The sequence below is a fragment of the Pseudophryne corroboree genome, chromosome 1 (genome assembly GCF_028390025.1).
Source record: "Pseudophryne corroboree isolate aPseCor3 chromosome 1, aPseCor3.hap2, whole genome shotgun sequence".
NCBI classification, from domain to species: domain Eukaryota; kingdom Metazoa; phylum Chordata; class Amphibia; order Anura; family Myobatrachidae; genus Pseudophryne; species Pseudophryne corroboree.
Genome location: NC_086444.1, coordinates 406,918,034 through 406,940,952, shown reverse-complemented (window position 1 = coordinate 406,940,952; position 22,919 = coordinate 406,918,034). Strand labels below are relative to the sequence as shown.

Below are 22,919 nucleotides of genomic sequence, written 5' to 3'. Positions count from 1 at the left end.
GTTAAAACAAAGTTTGAACAATATAATGATGCCACTATGTACAAAAAACATAAATCTTTAAACAAAGGAATGTATTTTACTTATAGATGTTCATACCTTTATTTGTAAAGGGAAGACTGGTTTATAAGAAACAATTAAGGGATAATGACTCGTTTAAACCAAAGGGAGACACCGTGTTTAACCGATGTATCCACCGTGCCTCCGTCTGAAGTAACTGCCTTGCTCTATCTCCCCCTCGCTTAGAAAAAGGAACATGGTCCAACATTTTATATCTCAAAGATGATAAATTGTGTCTACATTCCTTAAAATGTTTGGCCACTGGCTGATCAATCTGTTTACCTTCTAATATCTGTTTGATGGCACTCCTGTGCTGGGTCATTCTTTCTTTAAATTGGTAGGTAGTTTTGCCAATGTAGTATAGCCCGCACGGGCATCGCAAACAATATACAGGTTGAGTATCCCATATCCAAATATTCCGAAATACGGAATATTCCAAAATACGGACTTTATTGAGTGACACTGAGATAGTGAAACCTTTGTTTTCTGATGGCTCAATGTACACAAACTTTGTTTAATACTCAAAGTTATTAAAAATATTGTATTAAATGACCTTCAGGCTGTGTAAATAAGGTGTATATGAAACATAAATGAATTGTGTGAATGTACACAAACTTTGTTTAATGCACAAAGTTATAAAAAATATTGGCTAAAATTACCTTCAGGCTGGGTGTATAAGGTGTATATGTAACATAAATGCATTCTGTGCTTAGATTTAGGTCCTATCACCATAATATCTCATTATGGTATGCAATTATTCCAAAATACGGAAAAATCCGATATCCAAAATTCCTCTGGTCCCAAGCATTTTGGATAAGGGATACTCAACCTGTACTACAAATCTACTAGTGCACGTTAATACATGTGATATCTTAATGCGCTGGCCTGATTGCGGATGCAAAATATAATCACCTGTTTCCAAGTACAGACAATGGTGCAACCTATACATTTATAATTACCAGGCTTTTTCGTTAGAAATGTAGTATTGTTTTTACTATTAGAGGCAAACGGTGAGATGTCTGTGTGTACAACCATATCTCGGATGTTACGACCACGTTTGTAACATGGTAGCAATCTATGTGCCGACAAGCTTGACAGGCCTGGATCTGTTTGAATGATAGGCCAAATTCTTTTTGCCGTACCCATAATTTTATGGCTAGAATTGGTGTATTGTGTCACACAGACCATAGCTCTATCAGTACTTTTCTCCGGTCTGATTGCAGTTGGAGCGGGCGGTGCTTTTAATGCCCGTATCCTCGCTTGTTGCAACAATGTATTTGAGTACCCCCGTTGTAAAAATCTATTGGTTAATGTCTGCATTTGTTTTTTCTTATCATCCGCATCACTGCAAATGCGGTGAATGCGGAGATATTGTGAATATGGAAGACCATTTTTTAATGGTCTTGGATGATGACTAGATGACATTAAAAGACAGTTTACATCTGTAGGTTTAGTGTATACTGAGGTAACAAATTTACCACTGCTTTTAGTGATGTTAACATCTAAAAAGTGGATATTTTCCAATTGTATGTTAAAGGTGAATTTTATAGAATCATCTATGGAATTAGCATGCTCCATCATTAAAATGAAATCATCTTTAGAACCAGTCCAAAGCATGAACACATCGTCGATGTAGCGTGTATACATCGCGATGTGTGGACTGAAACGCATATCAGAGAAGAACATTTTTTGTTCGACGTCAAACATAAAGGCATTTGCATATGCAGGAGCTGCGCAAGAACCCATTGCGCAGCCCTGCAGTTGCCTAATGAATTAATTATTAAAGAGGAAGTAGTTACGATGTAAAGTTAACCAAATTAAGGACATGAAAAAATTCACATCTGGACCTGTAAAATGTGCACTACTTTGGATCAAAGCTTTAACCGCTTGTAACCCTCGATCGTGAGGGATGCTCGTATATAGGCTAACTACGTCGGCTGTGCAAAGCCAACACTGGTCAGCAGAAATGGTTATTTAATTTAGTTTCTTCAGAAAAGTGGCGGTATCTTTTTTAAATATGTGGCCTGATTTTGAATTACTGGTGGTAAAAAGTAATCAATGTATTTGGCTACCTGTGAATACAACGACTCCCTCGCTGAGATGATGGGCCGCCCTGGCGGTAATACCGCATTTTTATGCAGCTTGGGAATCGTGTATAATACAGGTATACGGGGTGAGCTGACAATCAGGGCTGATGATACTTTTGTAGAGATAACTCCCCCTTATGTTGCCTGATCTAATAACACCTGTAATTCTTGCAAATATCCCTGTGTGGGGTCGGATGCTAGTTTAACATAAACCTCAGGATCACCCAGCTGGCGATATACCTCAGCTTTATAGTCGGCTATATTCTGAATCACTATGCCCCCACCTTTATCGGCGGGGCGCACAGTAATATCAGAGTAGGCCGACAAATCCCTTAAGGCTTTACGTTCAGCCGCAGTTATATTAGAGGGAAATTGATCTGTTTGCAAAGCACATTCATCAATACAGCAAGACATGGTTTTAGTAAACGCTTTTATAGCTGAGTTGTTAGAATAAGGATCGAACTCCGATTTGGCCACAACAGGACAACCAGTAGTTCTCACAGATTCATCTCTGCATTTGTCATTGAAAAACTCCTTTAGACGTAGTTGCCTATTGAAACGGCTTAAATCAATTTTGCTTTCAAATACCTTATGAGTGTTCGTAGGCACAAAATTAAGTCCTTTAGACAGAACCTTGATTTCAGTCTCTGTCAACGTTCTAGAAGATAGGTTAAATATCACTTCTTGGTTTTTAAATTCTTGCCTCCTCTCCCTCTGGCATTGCTTGCCGCGCCGCGTTCTTGCTCTGCAGGGCTGTCTCGTTGGGCCCTGGTTTGCATCCCTAAAGGGACCCGTGATGTTGCTTTTCCTTTACTACCAGTGGGTTGGTCAGAGTCACTGTTAGTACCTCCACTGGAAGTGTCACCTTCTGCCGGAAAACGGCGTCTCCTCCTGTAATTTCTCGTCCGAAACGATTTTTGCGTACCGGACGGATTATTGGCCCAAATATATACCTGGTTCTGTTCATAATCTTTAACAACAGTATCATGTTTCTTAGTCTTAAATTTTATAAGATCAGATTTGTATTTATCCACTTGCTGAGCAAGTTTGGTCATCCACTCCCCTGAAGTATCAGCAGAAATGGTGGGTAAGTGTTCTTCCTCAAACACAGAAATTTTGTGTCGTACTAATTCAAGCTCTCTTGTCGCCTCCTCGACCACAAGTAGAATGAGGTCAAACGATGCTTTATTCAAAACTGCAGCCCATTTTCTGCAAAACTCTGGGTTATGCCTCCCAATAGTGGGATTGTTCCGAATTCGAAATCCCCGTGGTAGCATTTTTTCTCTGTAATAATCAGACAGAGATACCCCGTGCAGAAAAAAGTCAGTTTCACGATTCCTTAACTTTAATAACTGCAGATATAGTTGCTCAACTATGTCAGCTGCAGTTGCAGACGACATCTTCTCTTTGAATAAAATTCTCTCGGCGTCAACATCAGATAATATCAATTGTTCTCCTTGTAATAGACTTGTATGCCGGAATCCAGTCACCTCCTCATGTAGTGTGTCCATGTTACACCACAAATGTGACAAACCCACCACAAGTGTTTTTTGTAAGATGTATATTGCTTCTGATGAAGGTTTGAATAAACCGAAACTTAAAGCGCTAGAAGGCTCCTGTGGTCATTTAGCTTCTGAAAAGTCCGTGAGTGCCGCCTATCCTTGTCCTGTTTATTCCGTGAAATTTCACTTTGGATGGCACCGGGCATGCTGTTTATTCATGTTGAAGTGAGTGCCGAATATTTACTATATATATATATATATATATATATATATATATATATATATATATATATATACACACATACATACATACATACATACATACATACATAGCTCAAAAAAATAAAGGGAACACTAAAATAACACATCCTAGATCTGAATGAATGAAATATTCTTATTAAATACTTTGTTCTTTACATAGTTGAATGTGCTGACAACAAAATCACACACAAATTATCAATGGAAATCAAATTTATTAACCCATGGGGGTCTGGATTTGGAGTCACCCTCAAAATTAAAGTGGAAAAACACACTACAGGCTGATCCAACTTTGATGTAATGTCCTTAAAACAAGTCAAAATGAGGCTCAGTAGTGTGTGTGGCCTCCACGTGCCTGTATGACCTCCCTACAACGCCTGGGCATGCTCCTGATGAGGTGGCGGATGGTCTCCTGAGGGATCTCCTCCCAGACCTGGACTAAAGCATCCGCCAACTCCTGGACAGTCTGCGGTGCAATGTAGCGTTGGTGGATGGAGCGAGACATGATGTCCCAGATGTGCTCAATTGGATTCAGGTCTGGGGAACGGGCGGGCCAGTCCATAGCATCAATGCCTTCGTCTTGCAGGAACTGCTGACACACTCCAGCCACATGAGGTCTAGCATTGTCTTGCATTAGGAGGGACCCAGGGCCAACCACACCAGCATATGTTCTCACAAGGGGTCTGAGGATCTCATCTCGGTACCTAATGGCAGTCAGGCTACCTCTGGCGAGCACATGGAAGGCTGTGCGGCCCCCCAAAGAAATGCCACCCCACACCATTACTGACCCACTGCCAAACCGGTCATGCTGGAGGATGTTGCAGGCAGCAGAATGTTCTCCTTGGCGTCTCCAGACTCTGTCACGTCTGTCACATGTGCTCAGTGAGAACCTGCTTTCATCTGTGAAGAGCACAGGGCGCCAGTGGCGAATTTGCCAATCTTGGTGTTCTCTGGCAAATGCCAAACGTCCTGCACGGTGTTGGGCTGTAAGCACAACCCCTACCTGTGGACGTCAGGCCCTCATACCACCCTCATGGAGTCTGTTTCTGATCGTTTGAGTAGACACATGCACATTTGTGGCTTGCTGGAGGTCATTTTGCAGGGCTCTGGCAGTGCTCCTCCTGTTCCTCCTTGCACAAAGGCGGAGGTAGCGGTCCTGCTGCTGGGTTGTTGCCCTCCTACGGCCTCCTCCACATCTCCTGATGTACTGGCCTGTCTCCTGGTAGCGCCTCCATGCTCTGGACGCTATGCTGACAGACACAGCAAACCTTCTTGCCACAGCTCGCATTGATGTGCCATCCTGGATGAGCCGCACTACCTGAGCCACTTGTGTGGGTTGTAAACTCCGTCTCATGCTACCACTAGAGTGAAAGCACCGCCAGCTTTCAAAAGTGACCAAAACATCAGCCAGAAAGCATAGGAGCTGAGAAGTTGTCTGTGGTCACCACCTGCAGAACAACTCCTTTATTGGGGGTATCTTGCTAATTGCCTATAATTTCCACCTGTTGTCTATTCCATTTGCACAACAGCATGTGAAATTGATTGTCAATCAGTGTTGCTTCCTAAGTGGACAGTTTGATTTCACAGAAGTGTAATTGACTTGGAGTTACATTGTGTTGATTAAGTGTTCCCTTTTATTTTTTTGAGCAGTGTGTATGTATGTGTGTGTGTATGTATGTGTTTGTGTATATGTATATATGTGTGTGTGTATGTATGTATGTATGTATGTATATATATATATATATATATATATATATATAATATTGTCAGAACAGAGGGAGAGACTCATACAAGGATTAAGTCAGCTTGACTATCACCAGTTGAGATTGCATGACAAATATTCATAGTCACTGTCCCATGAAGATCCATTTGGCCCTTTGAAGCTCGTTTGTGGATCCCATTTGGCTCTTTGAAGATAATCAACTTCGCTGATTGTGCATTTAATCGATCCTTGTGAATTATACCCCTGATGAAGTCCTGCTTGTAGACGAAATGCGAAGGGGCGTTTTTGTAACAGCCTGCATTCTACATGGGGGGCCATCACCTATGAGCTCACACCCGTAAGGGTGAGGTGACAGCCTAACATCTCGTTCCTTACAATTGAGCAGGTTTAAATGTTACCATTTATGTGAACCAATGATATTCCTCTGTACTGTATTTTATATAAATTGTTTTAGTACCTCTCTTTTTATACCAAGAATAAATATTCAGGTATTCAACTGGATGTTATCTATTTTTTTATTTTTATTGAATGACCATTTGTAAAAAGGGTACGTCACCTATGAAGGGATTATCCCTATATGAATGTTTTATTAGCACACCTGAGGTAACCGCTTTTCTTGAGTGTTGTCCCTTTTCTCTGTATACGTATAATGATGCAATTCACCCCAGCCCATCTGGTGGCCTTCTGCATCTCCCTTCTCTGAGAGGTGGTGGTGGGGAGATTTGCAGGTTAGGGGGCGCTCGGCTGAAGCTTTGCCTAAGGTGCAAAGAGACCTTGCACCAGCCATACACTCAGGAGAGGGGTAGTGGGCAGCAAAAAGGAAATATAATGATAAGTTTGTAGATACATGTAGAATTGATTGTTTGGGAGTTGGAAATAGTGTTGAGGTGTGAAAAATGATACAATGTACCTCCCGAGTCTACCAGTAACTTTTAATAAAAGCATAGCTCTGTCTTGAGGTCATCTGGTCTGCAAGGAGAACCTTAGCAAGTTTATAAATAGTTTTCTTTTATGTTCTGTCATGTACAGCTCTATGTGTATTAATAACATAACACGTCCTCTTAATTTTTCTCAACAGGGCTGCACTATGACCCTTGATCACTGCTTACAGCATTTCATCTCCACTGAAAGTGTTAAGGATGTGGTCTGTGAGAATTGTACAAAAGTGAGTAGTATGTATTTCCATACTGAGAATAAGAGGCAGTTATTAATGCATTAGAAGTGGACACACACTTTATTTTTTTATTTACATATATAAATGTAAAGAAGTCTTATAATTTCTACAATGGAGCCCAGGCGTTTCTACAAAGAACAGTAACAATAACAGATATCAGTAGCTTAATACATTTATTTTATTTTTTACTGAGATATTTGATGAACACAAGACATTATTTAGAGCAGAAAGGAGAGCACACAATAGTTTAAGCACCCCCAGATGCTACAATGAGTAAAATACTATGGGGGTAATTCCAAGTTGATCGCAGCAGGAATTTTGTTAGCAGTTGGGCAAAACCATGTGCACTGCAGGGGAGGCAGATATAACGTGCAGAGAGAGATAGGTTTGGGTGGGGTGAGTTCAATCTGCAATCTAAATTGCAGTGTAAAAATAAAGCAGCCAGTATTTACCCTGCACAGAAACAAAATAACCCAACCAAATCTAACTCTTTCTGCACATGTTATATCTGCCCCCCCCCCCCCCCCTGCAGTGCACAAAATTCCTGCTGCGATCGGAATTACCCCCTATATGTAGAAACCAATAGAAATTGGGATACCTTCATATTGTATCAAAACCAAAAATATTACATGTTAAAAACAGAAATACAAACGTGTAGGTGGAGTGAGCAAATTGAAGCGTACACTAGGGACTGAAATTACCCTGTCTATGGTCATCATTCTACAAAGCAAACATTTAGGTAGGTTATAGAAATTTTGCCTCTTAAGAACATTGGTAATGTGTCAGGTGCCATATTATTCAGCATGACGGAACTTGTATTATGCTCATGATAATCATAAAGCATTTGCATTCCCATTAGTAACCATATTTCTCTGACGTCCTAGTGGATGCTGGGAACTCCGTAAGGACCATGGGGAATAGACGGGCTCCGCAGGAGACTGGGCACTCTAAAAGAAAGATTAGGTACTATCTGGTGTGCACTGGCTCCTCCCTCTATGCCCCTCCTCCAGACCTCAGTTAGAATCTGTGCCCGGCCAGAGCTGGGTGCTCCTAGTGGGCTCTCCTGAGCTTGCTAGAAAGAAAGTATTTGTTAGGTTTTTTATTTTCAGTGAGATCTGCTGGCAACAGACTCACTGCTACGAGGGACTGAGGGGAGAGAAGCAAACCTACCTGCGTGCAGCTAGCTTGTGCTTCTTAGGCTACTGGACACCATTAGCTCCAGAGGGTTCGAACACAGGGCCTGACCTCGATCGTCCGTTCCCGGAGCCGCGCCGCCGTCCCCCTTGCAGAGCCAGAAGACAGAAGAAAGGAGATGAAATCGGCGGCAGAAGACTCCGGTCTTCATTTAGGTAGCGCACAGCACTGCAGCTGTGCGCCATTGCTCCCACTGCACACCACACACTCCGGTCACTGTAGGGTGCAGGGCGCTGGGGGGGGGCGCCCTGGGCAGCAATAACATACCTTTTGGCATAAAAATACACATAATACAGTCTGTGACTGTATATGTGTAAAACCCTCGCCATTTTTCAGTCAGAAATTGCAGGGAGAAGCCCGCCGCTGAGGGGGCAGGGCCTTCTTCCTCAGCACACCAGCGCCATTTTTCCTTCACAGTTCCGCTGGAAGCAGCTCCCCAGGCTCTCCCCTGCAGTATTCCTGATACAAGAAGGGTAAAAAAGAGAGGGGGGGCACATAAATTTAGGTGCAAATAATATATATTAAGCAGCTATTGGGAAAAATCACTCATTATAGTGTAAATCCCTTTGTTATATAGCGCTGTGGTGTGTGCTGGCATACTCTCTCTCTGTCTCCCCAAAGGACTTTGTGGGGTCCTGTCCTCAGTCAGAGCATTCCCTGTGTGTGTGCGGTGTGTCGGTACGGCTGTGTCGACATGTTTGATGAGGAAGGTTACGTGGAGGCGGAGCAAGGGCAGATAAGTGTGGTGTCGCCCCCGACGGGGCCGACACCGGATTGGATGGATATGTGGAAGGTCTTAACAGACAGTGTCAACTCCTTACATAAAAGGTTCGATGACGCAGCAGCCTTGGCAGCCTTGGGACAGCCGGGATCTCAGCCCGCGCCTGCCCAGGCGTCTCAGAGGCCATCAGGGGCTCATAAACGCCCGCTAGCTCAGATGGTAGACACAGATGTCGACACAGAGTCTGACTCCAGTGTAGATGAGGATGAGACAAATGCACAGTCTACAAAAGCCATCAGATGCATGATTACTGCAATGAAAAATGTATTGCACATTTCTGATATTAACCCGGTTACCACCAAGAAGGGTATTATGTTTGGGGAGAAAAAGCAGCCAGTGACTTTTCCCCCATCTGATGAATTAAATGAATTGTGTGAGGAAGCGTGGAGTTCCCCCGATAAGAAACTAGTGATTTCTAAGAGGTTACTGATGGCGTACCCTTTCCCGCCAACGGACAGGTTACGTTGGGAAACATCCCCTAGGGTGGACAAGGCGCTCATACGCTTATCAAAAAAGGTGGCACTGCCGTCTCCGGATACGGCCGCCTTAAAGGAGCCTGCGGATAGAAAGTAGGAAGCTATCCTGAAGTCTGTGTATACACACTCAGGTACTATACTGAGACCTGCTATTGCTTCAGCATGGATGTGTAGTGCTGCAGCCGCTTGGTCGGATTCCCTGTCAGACAACATTGATTCCCTCGACAGGGATACTATTTTGCTAACCATAGAACATATAAAAGACGTCGTCTTATATATGCGGGATGCACAGAGGGATATTTGCCTGCTGGCATCTAGAATTAATGCAATGTCCATTTCTGCCAGGAGAGTATTATGGACTCGGCAGTGGACAGGTGATGCTGATTCTAAAAGACACTTGGAGGTTTTGCCTTAGGGTGAGGAATTGTTTGGGGACGGTCTCTCGGACCTCGTATCCACGGCAACAGCCGGGAAGTCAACTTTTTTACCTCAGGTTCCCTCACAGCCTAAGAAAGCACCGTATTATCATGTACAGTCCTTTCGGCTTCAGAAAGGCAAGCGGATCAGAGGCGCATCCTTTCTGCCCAGAGGCAGGGGTAGAGGAAAGAAGCTGCACCAGGCAGCCAGTTCCCAGGAACAAAAATCCTCCCCCGCTTCCTCTAAGTCCACCGCATGACGCTGGGGCTCCACAGGCGGAGCCGGGTGCGGTGGGGGCGCATCTCCGAAACTTCAGCAACCAGTGGGTTTGCTCACAAGTGGATCTCTGGGCTGTACAAATTGTATCTCAGGGATACCAGCTGGAGTTCGAGGCGACTCCCCCTCGCCGTTACCTCAAATCAGCCTTGCCAGCTGCTCCCAGGGAAAGGGAGGTAGTAATGGCGGCAATTCACAAGCTGTACCTCCAGCAGGTGATAATCAAGGTTCCCCTCCTTCAACAGGGACGGGGTTACTATTCCACAATGTTTGTGGTACCGAAACCAGACGGTTCGGTGAGACCCATTCTGAATTTAAAATCCTTGAACACTTATATAAGGAAGTTCAAGTTCAAAATGGAATCGCTCAGGGCGGTTATTGCAAGCCTGGAAGAGGGGGATTTTATGGTGTCGCTGGACATCAAGGATGCTTACTTGCATGTCCCCGTTTACCCACCTCACCAGGAGTACCTCAGGTTTGTGGTACAGGATTGTCATTACCAATTCCAGACGTTGCCGTTTGGTCTGTCCACGGCACCGAGAGTATTTACCAAGGTAATGGCCGAAATTATGATACTCCTTCGGAAGAAGGGAGTTATAATTATCCCGTACTTGGACGATCTCCTTATAAAGGCGAGGTCAAGAGAGCAGTTGTTAGTCAGCGTAGCACTTTCTCGGGAAGTGTTGCAACAGCACGGCTGGGTTCTGAATATCCCAAAGTCGCAGCTGATTCCTGCGACGCGTCTGCTCTTCCTGGGCATGATTCTGGACACAGAACAGAAGAAGGTGTTTCTCCCGATGGAGGAGGCCCAGGAATTGTCATCTCTGGTCAGGGACCTCCTGAAACCAAAACAGGTGTCGGTGCATCACTGCACGCGAGTCCTGGGAAAGATGGTGGCTTCTTACGAAGCAATTCCCTTCGGCAGGTTCCATGCAAGGATCTTTCAGTGGGATCCGTTAGACAAATGGTCCGGATCGCATCTTCAGATGCATCGATTGATCACCCTGTCCCCAAGGGCCAGGATGTCTCTGCTGTGGTGGCTGCAGAGTGCTCATCTTCTCGAGGGCCGCAGATTCGGCATACAGGACTGGGTCCTGGTGACCACGGACGCAAGCCTCCGAGGATGGGGGGCAGTCACTCAGGGAAGGAACTTCTAAGGACAGTGGTCAAGTCAGGAGACTTCACTACACATAAATATACTGGAACTAAGGGCCTTTTACAACGCCCTGAGTCAAGCAGAGCCCCTGCTTCAAAACCAACCAGTGCTGATTCAATCAGACAACATCACGGCGGTCGCCCATGTAAACCGCCATGGCGGCACAAGAAGCAGGATGGCGATGGCAGAAGCCACAAGGATTCTCCGATGGGCGGAAAATCACGTGCTAGCACTGTCAGCAGTGTTCATTCCGGGAGTGGACAACTGGGAAGCAGACTTCCTCAGCAGGCACGACCTCCACCCGGGAGAGTGGGGACTTCATCCAGAAGTCTTCACGCAGATTGTAAACCGTTGGGAACGGCCACAGGTGGACATGATGGCGTCCCACCTCAACAAAAAGCTAAAAAAATATTGCGCCAGGTCAAGGAACCCTCAGGCGATAGCTGAGGACGCACTAGTGACACCGTGGGTGTACCAGTCGGTTTATGTGTTCCCTCCTCTTCCTCTCATACCCAAGGTACTGAGGATAGTAAGAAAGAGAGGAGTAAGAACTATACTCATCGTTCCGGATTGGCCAAGAAGAACTTGGTACCCAGAACTACAAGAAATGATCTCAGAGGACCCATGGCCTCTGCCTCTCAGACAGGACCTGTTACAGCAGGGGCCCTGTCTGTTCCAAGACTTACCGCGGCTGCGTTTGACGGCATGGCGGTTGAACGCCGGATCCTAACGGAAAAGGTCATTCCAGATGAAGTGATTCCTACGCTGATAAAGGCTAGGAAAGACGTGACAGCACAACATTATCACCGTATATGGCAAAAATATGTTGCTTGGTGTGAGGCCAGGAAGGCCCCTACAGAAGAATTCCAGCTGGGTCGATTCCTGCACTTCCTACAGTCAGGAATGACTATGGGCCTAAAATTAGGATCCATAAAGGTCCAGATTACGGCCCTATCTATTTTCTTTCAAAAAGAACTGGCTTCACTGCCTGAAGTTCAGACGTTTGTTAAGGGAGTGCTGCATATTCACCCCCTTTTGTGCCTCCAGTGGCACCTTGGGATCTTAACGTTGTGTTGGGTTTCCTGAAATCCCACTGGTTTGAGCCACTTAAGACCGTGGAACTAAAATATCTCACGTGGAAAGTGGTCATGCTATTGGCCTTAGCTTCGGCTAGGCGTGTGTCAGAATTGGCGGCTTTGTCTTGTAAAAGCCCTTATCTGATCTTCCATATGGACAGGGCAGAATTGAGGACTCGTCCCCAATTTCTCCCTAAGGTGGTATCAGCGTTTCATTTGAACCAACCTATTGTGGTGCCTGCGGCTACTCGGGACTTGGAGGACTCCAAGTTACTAGATGTAGTCAGGGCTTTGAAAATCTATGTAGCCAGGACGGCTGGAGTCAGGAAAACTGACTCGCTGTTAATCCTGCATGCACCCAACAAGCTGGGTGCTCCTGCTTCAAAGCAAACTATTGCGCGCTGGATCTGTAACACGATTCAGCAAGCTCATTCTGCAGCAGGATTGCCGCATCCTAAATCAGTGAAAGCCCATTCCACAAGGAAGGTGGGCTCTTCTTGGGCGGCTGCCCGAGGGGTCTCGGCTTTACAGCTTTGCCGAGCTGCTACTTGGTCGGGTTCAAACACATTTGCTAAGTTCTACAAGTTTGATACCCTGGCTGAGGAGGACCTTGCCTTTGCTCATTCGGTGCTGCAGAGTCATCCGCACTCTCCCGCCCGTTTGGGAGCTTTGGTATAATCCCCATGGTCCTTACGGAGTTCCCAGCATCCACTAGGACGTCAGAGAAAATAAGAATTTACTCACCGGTAATTCTATTTCTCGTAGTCCGTAGTGGATGCTGGGCGCCCGTCCCAAGTGCGGACTCTCTGCAATACATGTATATAGTTATTGCTTAACTAAAGGGTTATTGTTATGAGCCATCTGTTACTGAGGCTCAGTTGTTGTTCATACTGTTAACTGGGTATGGTTATCACGAGTTGTACGGTGTGATTGGTGTGGCTGGTATGAGTCTTACCCTGGATTCCAAATCCTTTCCTTGTTGTGTCAGCTCTTCCGGGCACAGTTTCCTTAACTGAGGTCTGGAGGAGGGGCATAGAGGGAGGAGCCAGTGCACACCAGATAGTACCTAATCTTTCTTTTAGAGTGCCCAGTCTCCTGCGGAGCCCGTCTATTCCCCATGGTCCTTACGGAGTTCCCAGCATCCACTACGGACTACGAGAAATAGAATTACCGGTGAGTAAATTCTTATTTTCAGCCTCTGGGGGTTATTCAGAGTTGATCACAGTTTTTACTAAATTAGCAAATTTGTGATCGTTCTACTCACATGCTGGGGTCCATCCAGCACAGGGCAAGGCTACCTAGCATGTGTGGTGCCCCCCCGCGATGCATCGCAAAAAACTCAAATATAGGTTGACCCCTGCCTATGCAGCAAGGTTGAGTAAGCAGACGATCTGGCACCATGTTTCCTATTGCCTGCATTTCTTGCTCTCTCCTCCCCGCCCCAATGCCGCATCGCCAGCCCCAGACGCCCGTCGCCTGTCAATCATGATGCGTATGCATCCTTCCGGGATGCAGTCGCATCACGATAGCCCGCGCACAGATTGCAAACAAAACGGCCATGAGAGTGATCACAACCATAGTGAACAGCTCTGAGTAAGGCCCCTGTCAGCTAAACACAAATATACCTTGATGAAATTGAGCTCTACCAAACCCTAGTAAGTTTCTCACTCCTTTCTTTTTCTTTGTATTTATTCCAGCTACAAGCTCAAGAGAAACCAAATAGGCAATTGATAGAAGACCAGAAAACAACATTTGTTAAACAGTTGAAGCTGGGAAAGGTAAGGCGTTTGTGTATGAGAATAAGAACACATGGAATTCACTATGTCGCTACTAGTTCCTCATTAATTGATGAGCTGAATTCATGTGAGGCATTGTCATTAATGCTTTGTGAATACATAGGCTACATTTTTCTTCATTTTCGTTTAGCCCACAATACCCAATGTGTATGTATTTTATTAAAGTTGCCTCACTACATACATAGAAACACAGAATTTGATGGCAGATAAGAACCACTTGGCCCATCTAGTCTGCCCCTTTTTTAACCATATTATAACCCTTAAACCCTATTTGATCCTTATTTCTTTGTAAGTATATCCTTATGTCTATCCCATGCATGTTTAAATTGCTCTACTGTCTTAGGGCCTAATTCAGATCTGATCGAAGCAGCAAATTTGTTAACTAATGGGCAAAACCATGGGGGTCATTCCGAGATGATCGTAGCTGTGCTAAATTTAGCACAGCTATGATCATTCACACTGACATGCGGGGGGACGCCCAGCACAGGGCTATCCCTCCCCGCATGTCAGTGCGCCCCCCCCAATCCTGCAGAAGTGCAAAGGCATCACACAGCGGCAATGCCTTTGCACTTCAAGAGTAGCTCCCGACCAGCGCAGCTTTAGCGTGCTGACCGGGAGCTACTCATCACTCCCCGGCCCGCAGCGGCTGCGTGTGACATCACGCAGCCGCTGCGGCCCGCCCCCCGTTCGGTACGGCCACGCCTGCGTTGACCGGACCGCGCCCACGAAACGGCTGCCAAACGTTGCCGTTCCGCCCTCCCGCCCAGCGACCGCCTCTGCCTGTCAAGCAGGCAGAGGCGATCGTAGCAGCCTGACGGCCTAAGGCCGTCTGGCATGCTCCGGCACAATGCGGCGCTGGCGCATGCGCAGTTCTGACCCGATCGCACCACTGCCCCCCATGTGCAGTGCAGGTGGGGCAGATATAACGTGTAGAGAGAGAGAGTTAGATTTGGGTGGGTTGTGTTCAAACTGAAATCTAAATTGCAGTGTAAAAGTAATGCAGCCAGTATTTACCCTGCACAGAAACAAAATAACCCACCCAAATCTAACTCTTTCTGCACAGCAACATCCCCTGGAACAGGAGCCGTTGAGACGGATCCAGGTGGGACTTCTGTAAATTGACAATCTACCCATGGCGTGACAGAAGCTGGATAGTGTGGTCGATATGGAGCAATAAAGTCTCCCTGGATCTTGCTTTTATCAGAAGATCGTCCAGGTAAGGGACAACATTGACCCCCTGGACCCGGAGTTGGAGCATCATCTCCGCCATCACCTTCGTGAATACCCTCGGAACCGTGGACAGGCCAAAGGGTAGTGCCTGGAACTGGTGGTGATCGTCCAGTAGGGCAAACCTCTGATAAGCCTGATGAGGTGGCCAAATTGGAATATGAAGGTAGGCGTCCTTGATATCCAAGGAAACCATGAAATCCTGTTCTTCCAGGCCCGCAATCACTGCCCTCGGGAATTCCATTTTGAACTTGAAAAGCTTTAGGTAAGGGTTCAAGGACTTTAGATTCAAAATGGGCTGTATCGAGCGGTCCGGCTTTGGTACCACAAACATGTTGGAGTAATAACCCCTGCCTCGTTGTGGTATCGGTACCGGAACAATGACGTTGGACTGGACCAACTTTCGGATGGCCTGTTGCAACGTAACTTGCTTATTCTCCAAAGCTGGTAAGCTGATTTGAAAAATCGTTGGGTAGGTCCACCGTCGAACTCCAGCTTGTAGCCCTGAGAAATGAGTTCCATTACCCAGGTATCCTGGCAGGAGCCTTCCCAGATGCGGCTGAAGTGACCTCGAGGTGGGTGGTCACCGTCGTGCTGAGGGCTTAGTGGAAGCAGAACTGGTATTCTGTTCCTGAGAACCGGTGGTGGCTGGTCTTTTTGACTTACCTCTGGGGCCTCTATTCGCATTGGAGGCACCTCTGTCCCTAGATCGAAATCTGTTAGGACTGAACAGACGGCCCTGGGTAGGAACGCCTAGCCGGCGGGGCCCCTGAGGGGAAAAACGTGGATTTCCTAGCAGTGACTTTGGAAATCCACGTGTCCAACTCGACCCCAGAGCCATTCCCCAGAAAATGGGAATGGGATTCCACACTGCGCTTTGATTCTGCGTCCGCCATCCACTGACGCAACCACAAAGCCCTGCACGCCTACACTGCCATGGCAGAAGTCCTAGCATTAATATTCCCCATCTCCTTAAGCAAGTCACACAGGACGCGTGTAGTGTTCTGAATGTGGTTGAGGAGAGTCTCCATAGTGACCGGAGGCATATAGCCGGAGAGGCCCTCCTGAATTTGAGTAGCCCACGTATGAATGGTGTGGGTTATCCAGCAACCTGCTATGACCGGCCTCTGCGATACACCTGCTGCCATGTACGTAGATTTGAGTGTGTCTCTATCTTTCTGTCCCCAGGATCCCTCATGGTAAAGTAGCCCGGGGCAGGCAGCACCGCCTTTTTGGACAGTCGAGAGACTGATACGTCAACCCCCGGGGTTTCTTCCCAGAATTGCCTACCTTCAGGAGCAAATGGGAAAGTGCGCAAAAACTTTTTTGACACTTGGAATTTGTCTGGATTTTTCCAGGCCAACTTGAAAAGGTCATCTAACTCTGCAGAATCAGGGAAAGTGACATTGGGCTTGTTTTGTGTAAAGAAAAACGACTGCTGTGATGCAGTGTCCTCTAGAGGGAGCTTTAACACGTACGTCCCGTATAGCCAGAATGAGGAGTTCAATACCCTGAGCAGAATCAGAATCCCCACTAATGGGATCTAAGTCCTCCCCATCCTCCTGCATATCCTCATCTGAATCGGAGAGTAGGGTAGGTAAACCACGCTTGTGTGGCCCTGCAAGAGAGATGGAGGGCTGTGTAATATCTGCCCTAGCAGCTAAGTCTGCAACAGTCTGTTGTAGTAGCTGAGTTTTCTGAACATTAGCATACAGTTGTGATGACATATCAGACATCATAGTTTTAAGTGCCCCTAGCCAGGAGGGCTCTGGTCCTTCTCCTCCAGCCCCTTCACTGATTTGTGAAGATTGGATGCATTGTTCACATGAAACAGAATCAGTAGATAAGGGAGAGAATATAGGGGGTAATTCCAAGTTGATCGCAGTAGGAAATTTTTTAGCAGTTGGGCAAAACCATGTGCACTGCAGGGAGTGCAGATATAACATTTGCAGAGAGAGTTAGATTTGGGTGGGTTATATTGTTTCTGTGCAGGGTAAATAGTGGCTGCTTTATTTTTACACTGCAATTTAGATTGCAGATTGAACACACCTCACCCAAATCTATCTCTCTCTGCACATGTTATATCTGCCTCCCCTGCAGTGCACATGGTTTTGCCCAATTGCTAACAAACTTGAAGCTGCGATCAACTCAGAATTACCCCCATAGTGTGGCACACACTACAGAGTTTGTGTTTACCTATGTTTATAGTAATCACAATAACATACACATACACACAGACAGTTTACTTATCGAGCCTGCCCTTACTGTGAGAGGAGACACACAGAGAAAGACACCAGCACACCCCTAGCTGCACAGTCCCACTGAGGCTGTCCGCTAATAATATTACAGTGAAACACTAGTAAATACTTTCCTGTATAGGACACAGATTGTGTACAATAGCAGCTCTCCCCCTTTGCTACACCCTGTACCAGTTTTCCAGCGTGTCTCGGGAGTCAGGAAGAGCTACGTGTGCTGTTTGCTGCTGCATTAAGCAGAGGAAGGCGCCAAAACACCTCTGGTTCCGCTCTGAGGTCGCTCCCCCCCCCCCAATGGCGCCGGTGCTACAGTGATTTTTATACTGGCAATGTCTCCTATCATGCTTAAAAATGTCACACAAGTGCTAGTTTAAGCCATCTTGAGCCAGTTTACACGGGGGGCTCCAGCGGGTTTCCCCCCCAGGAGGGTCCCATATGCGGAGCCCACGTCCAGCCGCACTTTGAATCGGGGACCCCCCTAGTGGTGGTCCCGGTTTGTACTCACCACAGACGTCACCTTCAGGCATATGTTAGGGGTGTGCGGCATGCTGCGATTGCGACAGCCAAGGCGCAGTGCCCTGCTGAACAAACAACCTCTCAGGGCGGTGGTCCTGCAGCGGGGAAGCTGCTCTGCACCTCGCAAGGCCGGTGACCGCCCCCCCCCCCCCCCCCGCCCCCCCTAACCTCCCACGCTGCAGGTATGCTGTTGCCCAAACAGCATACCGAAAATAATAAAAGTTTAAAAGAAATTGAAGAAAACTCTCTGAAGCTGCAGAGATGTGCATCTTCTCCCGAGGGCACTTGTTTCTAAACAGCCTGTGGGAGGCGGCATAGAGGCGAGGAGCCAGCACCCCCAGTGAAGAAATTTAAAGTGCACCGGCTCCTTTGGACCCCGTCTATACCCCATCATAAGTCTCCCCAATAGCCCTTATGGATGCTAGAGAAATGATATTTAGCCTTTTGGATTTTTGAGAACCAAGTGCATGATTTTGCATTTTTTGTCATTAAACTGTAATTGCCATGCTCTTGACCATTCCTCTAGTCTACCTAGATCCTCAATCATTTGTTTTACCCCACCTGGTGTGTCTACCCTGTTGCATACCTTTGTGTCATCTGCAAACAGGCATACTTTCCCTTTAATGCCATTTGCAATGTCACCAATAAAGATATTAAAAGCACTCTGTCCAAGTACAGATCCCTGGGGTACTCCACTGGTAATATTTCCCTCCTGTGAATGCACTCCAATAACTACAACTCTCTATTTTCTATCCTGCTACCAAGATCTTATTAATTCAACCATCTTAGTATCCAATCCCATGCTATCAAGTTTATTTCTGCGATGTGGGACAGTGTCAAAATCTTTACTAACGTTTAAATAAGCTATATCTATGGATGCCCCTTTATCTAATACTTTAGTCACCCAGTCAAAAAGTTAATAAGATTTGTTTGACATGATCTCCCTCCCAGTAAATCCGTGCTGTTTGGGATCATATAAATTGCTGGATTTGAGATAATTTACAACTCTCTCATTTGTTTCCATCAATTTCCTTACGTCTGATGTAAGGCTTACTGGTCAGTAGTTGCTTTGCCTCTTCCTTGCTTCCACTTTTATGCAGTGGAACTACATTCGCTCTTTCTCTATCGTCCTAGTGGATGCTGGGGTTCCTGAAAGGACCATGGGGGGGAATAGCGGCTCCGCAGGAGACAGGGCACAAAAAGTAAAGCTTTTCCGATCAGGTGGTGTGCACTGGCTCCTCCCCCCATGACCCTCCTCCAGACTCCAGTTAGATTTTTGTGCCCGGCCGAGAAGGGTGCAATCTAGGTGGCTCTCCTAAAGAGCTGCTTAGAGAAAGTTTAGCTAGGTTTTTTATGTTACAGTGATTCCTGCTGGCAACAGGATCACTGCAGCGAGGGACTGAGGGGAGAAGGAGTCAACTCACCTGCGTGCAGGATGGATTGGCTTCTTGGCTACTGGACATCAAGCTCCAGAGGGACGATCACAGGTACAGCCTGGATGGTCACCGGAGCCGCGCCGCCGGCCCCCTTGCAGATGCTGAAGACAGAAGAGGTCCAGAATCGGCGGCTGAAGACTCCTGCAGTCTTCTAAAGGTAGCGCACAGCACTGCAGCTGTGCGCCATTTTCCTCTCAGCACACTTCACACGGCAGTCACTGAGGGTGCAGGGCGCTGGGAGGGGGGCGCCCTGGGAGGCAAAATGAGTACCTATAAAGGCTAAAAATACCTCACATATAGCCCTAGAGGCTATATGGAGATATTTAACCCCTGCCTGATTTCTCAAAATAGCGGGAGACGAGCCCGCCGGAAAAGGGGCGGGGCCTATCTCCTCAGCACACGGCGCCATTTCCTCTCACAGCTCCGCTGGTCAGGACGGCTCCCAGGTCTCTCCCCTGCACTGCACTACAGAAACAGGGTAAAACAGAGAGGGGGGGCAAATTTATGGCGATATTTTTATATAACAAAGCAGCTATAGGGGAGCACTTATTATAAGGCTATCCCTGATATATATATAGCGCTTTTGGTGTGTGCTGGCAAACTCTCCCTCTGTCTCCCCAAAGGGCTAGTGGGTCCTGTCTTCATTAGGAGCATTCCCTGTGTGTCTGCTGTGTGTCGGTACGTGTGTGTCGACATGTATGAGGACGATATTGGTGTGGAGGCGGAGCAATTGCCAAATATGGGGATGTCACCTCCTAGGGGGTCGACACCAGAATGGATGCCTTTATTTATGGAACTACGGGATAGTGTCAACACGCTAAAGCAGTCGTTTGACGACATGAGACGGCCGGACAATCAATTAGTGCCTGTCCAGGCGACTCAAACACCGTCAGGGGCTGTGAAACGCCCTTTGCATCAGTCGGTCGACACAGACCCAGACACAGGCGATGACTCCAGTGGTGACGGTGACGAATCAACCGTATTTTCCAGTAGGGCCACACGTTATATGATTTTGGCAATGAAGGAGGCGTTACATTTAGCTGATACTACAGGTACCACTAAACAGGGTATTATGTGGGGTATGAAAAAACTACCTATAGTTTTTCCTGAATCAGAAGAACTAAATGACGTGTGTAATGAAGCGTGGGTTGCCCCTGATAAAAAGCTGATAATTTCAAAGAAATTATTGGCATTATACCCTTTCCCGCCAGAGGTTAGGGAGCGCTGGGAAACACCTCCTAGGGTGGACAAGGCGCTAACACGCTTATCTAAACAAGTGGCGTTACCCTCTCCTGAGACGGCCGCACTTAAAGATCCATCAGATAGGAGGATGGAAAATATCCAAAAAAGTATATACACACATGCAGGTGTTATACTACGACCAGCTGTAGCAACTGCCTGGATGGGCAGTGCGGGGGTAGTTTGGTCAGAATCCCTGATTGAAAATATTGATACCCTGGACAGGGACAATATTTTACTGTCGTTAGAACAAATAAAGGATGCATTTCTTTATATGCGTGATGCACAGAGGGATATATGCACACTGGCATCACGGGTAAGTGCTATGTCCATTTCGGCCAGAAGAGCTTTATGGACGCGACAGTGGACAGGCGATGCGGATTCAAAACGGCATATGGAAGTTTTGCCGTATAAGGGGGAGGAGTTATTTGGAGTCGGTCTATCAGATTTGGTGGCCACGGCTACAGCCGGGAAATCCACCTTTCTACCTCAAGTCACTCCCCAACAGAAAAAGGCACCGACTTTTCAACCGCAGCCCTTTCGTTCCTTTAAAAATAAGAGAGCAAAGGGCTATTCATATTTGCCACGAGGCAAAGGTCGAGGGAAGAGACAGCAACACGCAGCTCCTTCCCAGGATCAGAAGCCCTCCCCGGCTTTTACAAAAGCCTCAGCATGACGCTGGGGCTTCTCAAGCGGACTCGGGGACGGTGGGCGGTCGTCTCAAAAATTACAGCGCGCAGTGGGCTCACTCGCAAGTAGATCCCTGGATCCTGCAGATAATATCTCAGGGATACAGGTTGGAATTAGAGACAGATCCACCTCGCCGTTTCCTGAGGTCTGCTTTACCAACGTCCCCCTCCGAAAGGGAGACGGTGTTGGAAGCCATTCACAAGCTGTACTCTCAGCAGGTGATAGTCAAGGTACCTCTTCTGCAACAAGGGAAGGGGTATTATTCCACTCTTTTTGTGGTACCGAAGCCGGATGGCTCGGTAAGGCCTATTCTAAATCTGAAGTCCTTGAACCTGTACATAAAGAAGTTCAAGTTCAAAATGGAGTCACTCAGAGCAGTGATAGCGAACCTGGAAGAGGGGGACTTTATGGTATCCTTGGACATCAAGGATGCGTATCTCCACGTTCCAATTTACCCCTCACACCAGGGGTACCTCAGGTTCGTTGTACAAAACTGTCACTATCAGTTTCAGACGCTGCCGTTCGGATTGTCCACGGCACCTCGGATCTTTACAAAGGTAATGGCCGAGATGATGATTCTTCTTCGAAGAAAAGGCGTATTAATTATCCCATACTTGGACGATCTCCTAATAAGGGCGAGGTCCAGAGAACAGCTAGAGATGGGATTAGCACTGTCTCAAGAAGTGCTAAAACAGCACGGGTGGATTCTGAATATTCCAAAATCCCAGTTAATGCCGACAACTCGTCTGCTGTTCCTAGGGATGATTCTGGACACGGTTCAGAAAAAGGTTTTTCTCCCGGAGGAAAAAGCCAAGGAGTTATCCGAGCTTGTCAGGAACCTCCTAAAACCAGGAAAGGTGTCTGTACATCAATGCACAAGAGTCCTGGGAAAAATGGTGGCTTCTTACGAAGCGATTCCATTCGGCAGATTCCACGCAAGAATTTTCCAAAGGGATCTGTTGGACAAATGGTCAGGGTCGCATCTTCAGATGCACCTACGGATAACCCTGTCTCCAAGGACAAGGGTGTCTCTTCTGTGGTGGTTGCAGAGTGCTCATCTATTGGAGGGCCGCAGATTCGGCATACAGGATTGGATCCTGGTGACCACGGACGCCAGCCTGAGAGGCTGGGGAGCAGTCACACAAGGAAGAAACTTCCAGGGAGTATGGACGAGCCTGGAAACGTCTCTTCACATAAACATTCTGGAACTAAGAGCAATATACAATGCTCTAAACCAGGCAGAACCTCTGCTTCAGGGAAAACCGGTATTGATCCAGTCGGACAACATCACGGCAGTCGCCCATGTGAACAGACAGGGCGGCACAAGAAGCAGGAGGGCAATGGCAGAAGCTGCAAGGATTCTTCGCTGGGCAGAGAATCATGTGATAGCACTGTCAGCAGTGTTCATCCCGGGAGTGGACAACTGGGAAGCAGACTTCCTCAGCAGACACGATCTTCACCCGGGAGAGTGGGGACTTCATCCAGAAGTCTTCCACATGCTGGTAACCCGTTGGGAAAGACCAATGGTGGACATGATGGCGTCTCGCCTCAACAAAAAACTGGACAGGTATTGCGCCAGGTCA

General features: G+C 46.9%; 1 protein-coding gene across 3 annotated transcripts in view; it reads left to right on the top strand.

Annotated features, from left to right (window-relative positions):
• The window catches only part of USP30 (ubiquitin specific peptidase 30), a 206,043-nt gene that overhangs the window by 115,012 nt on the left and 68,112 nt on the right, over positions 1-22,919 (top strand). For all 3 annotated transcript variants that reach the window (XM_063913254.1, XM_063913256.1, XM_063913255.1), the window contains exons 9-10: positions 6,706-6,792; positions 13,875-13,955. In XM_063913254.1, the coding sequence (XP_063769324.1) occupies positions 6,706-6,792; positions 13,875-13,955 (168 nt within the window). The remainder of the gene's footprint in view (positions 1-6,705; positions 6,793-13,874; positions 13,956-22,919) is intronic.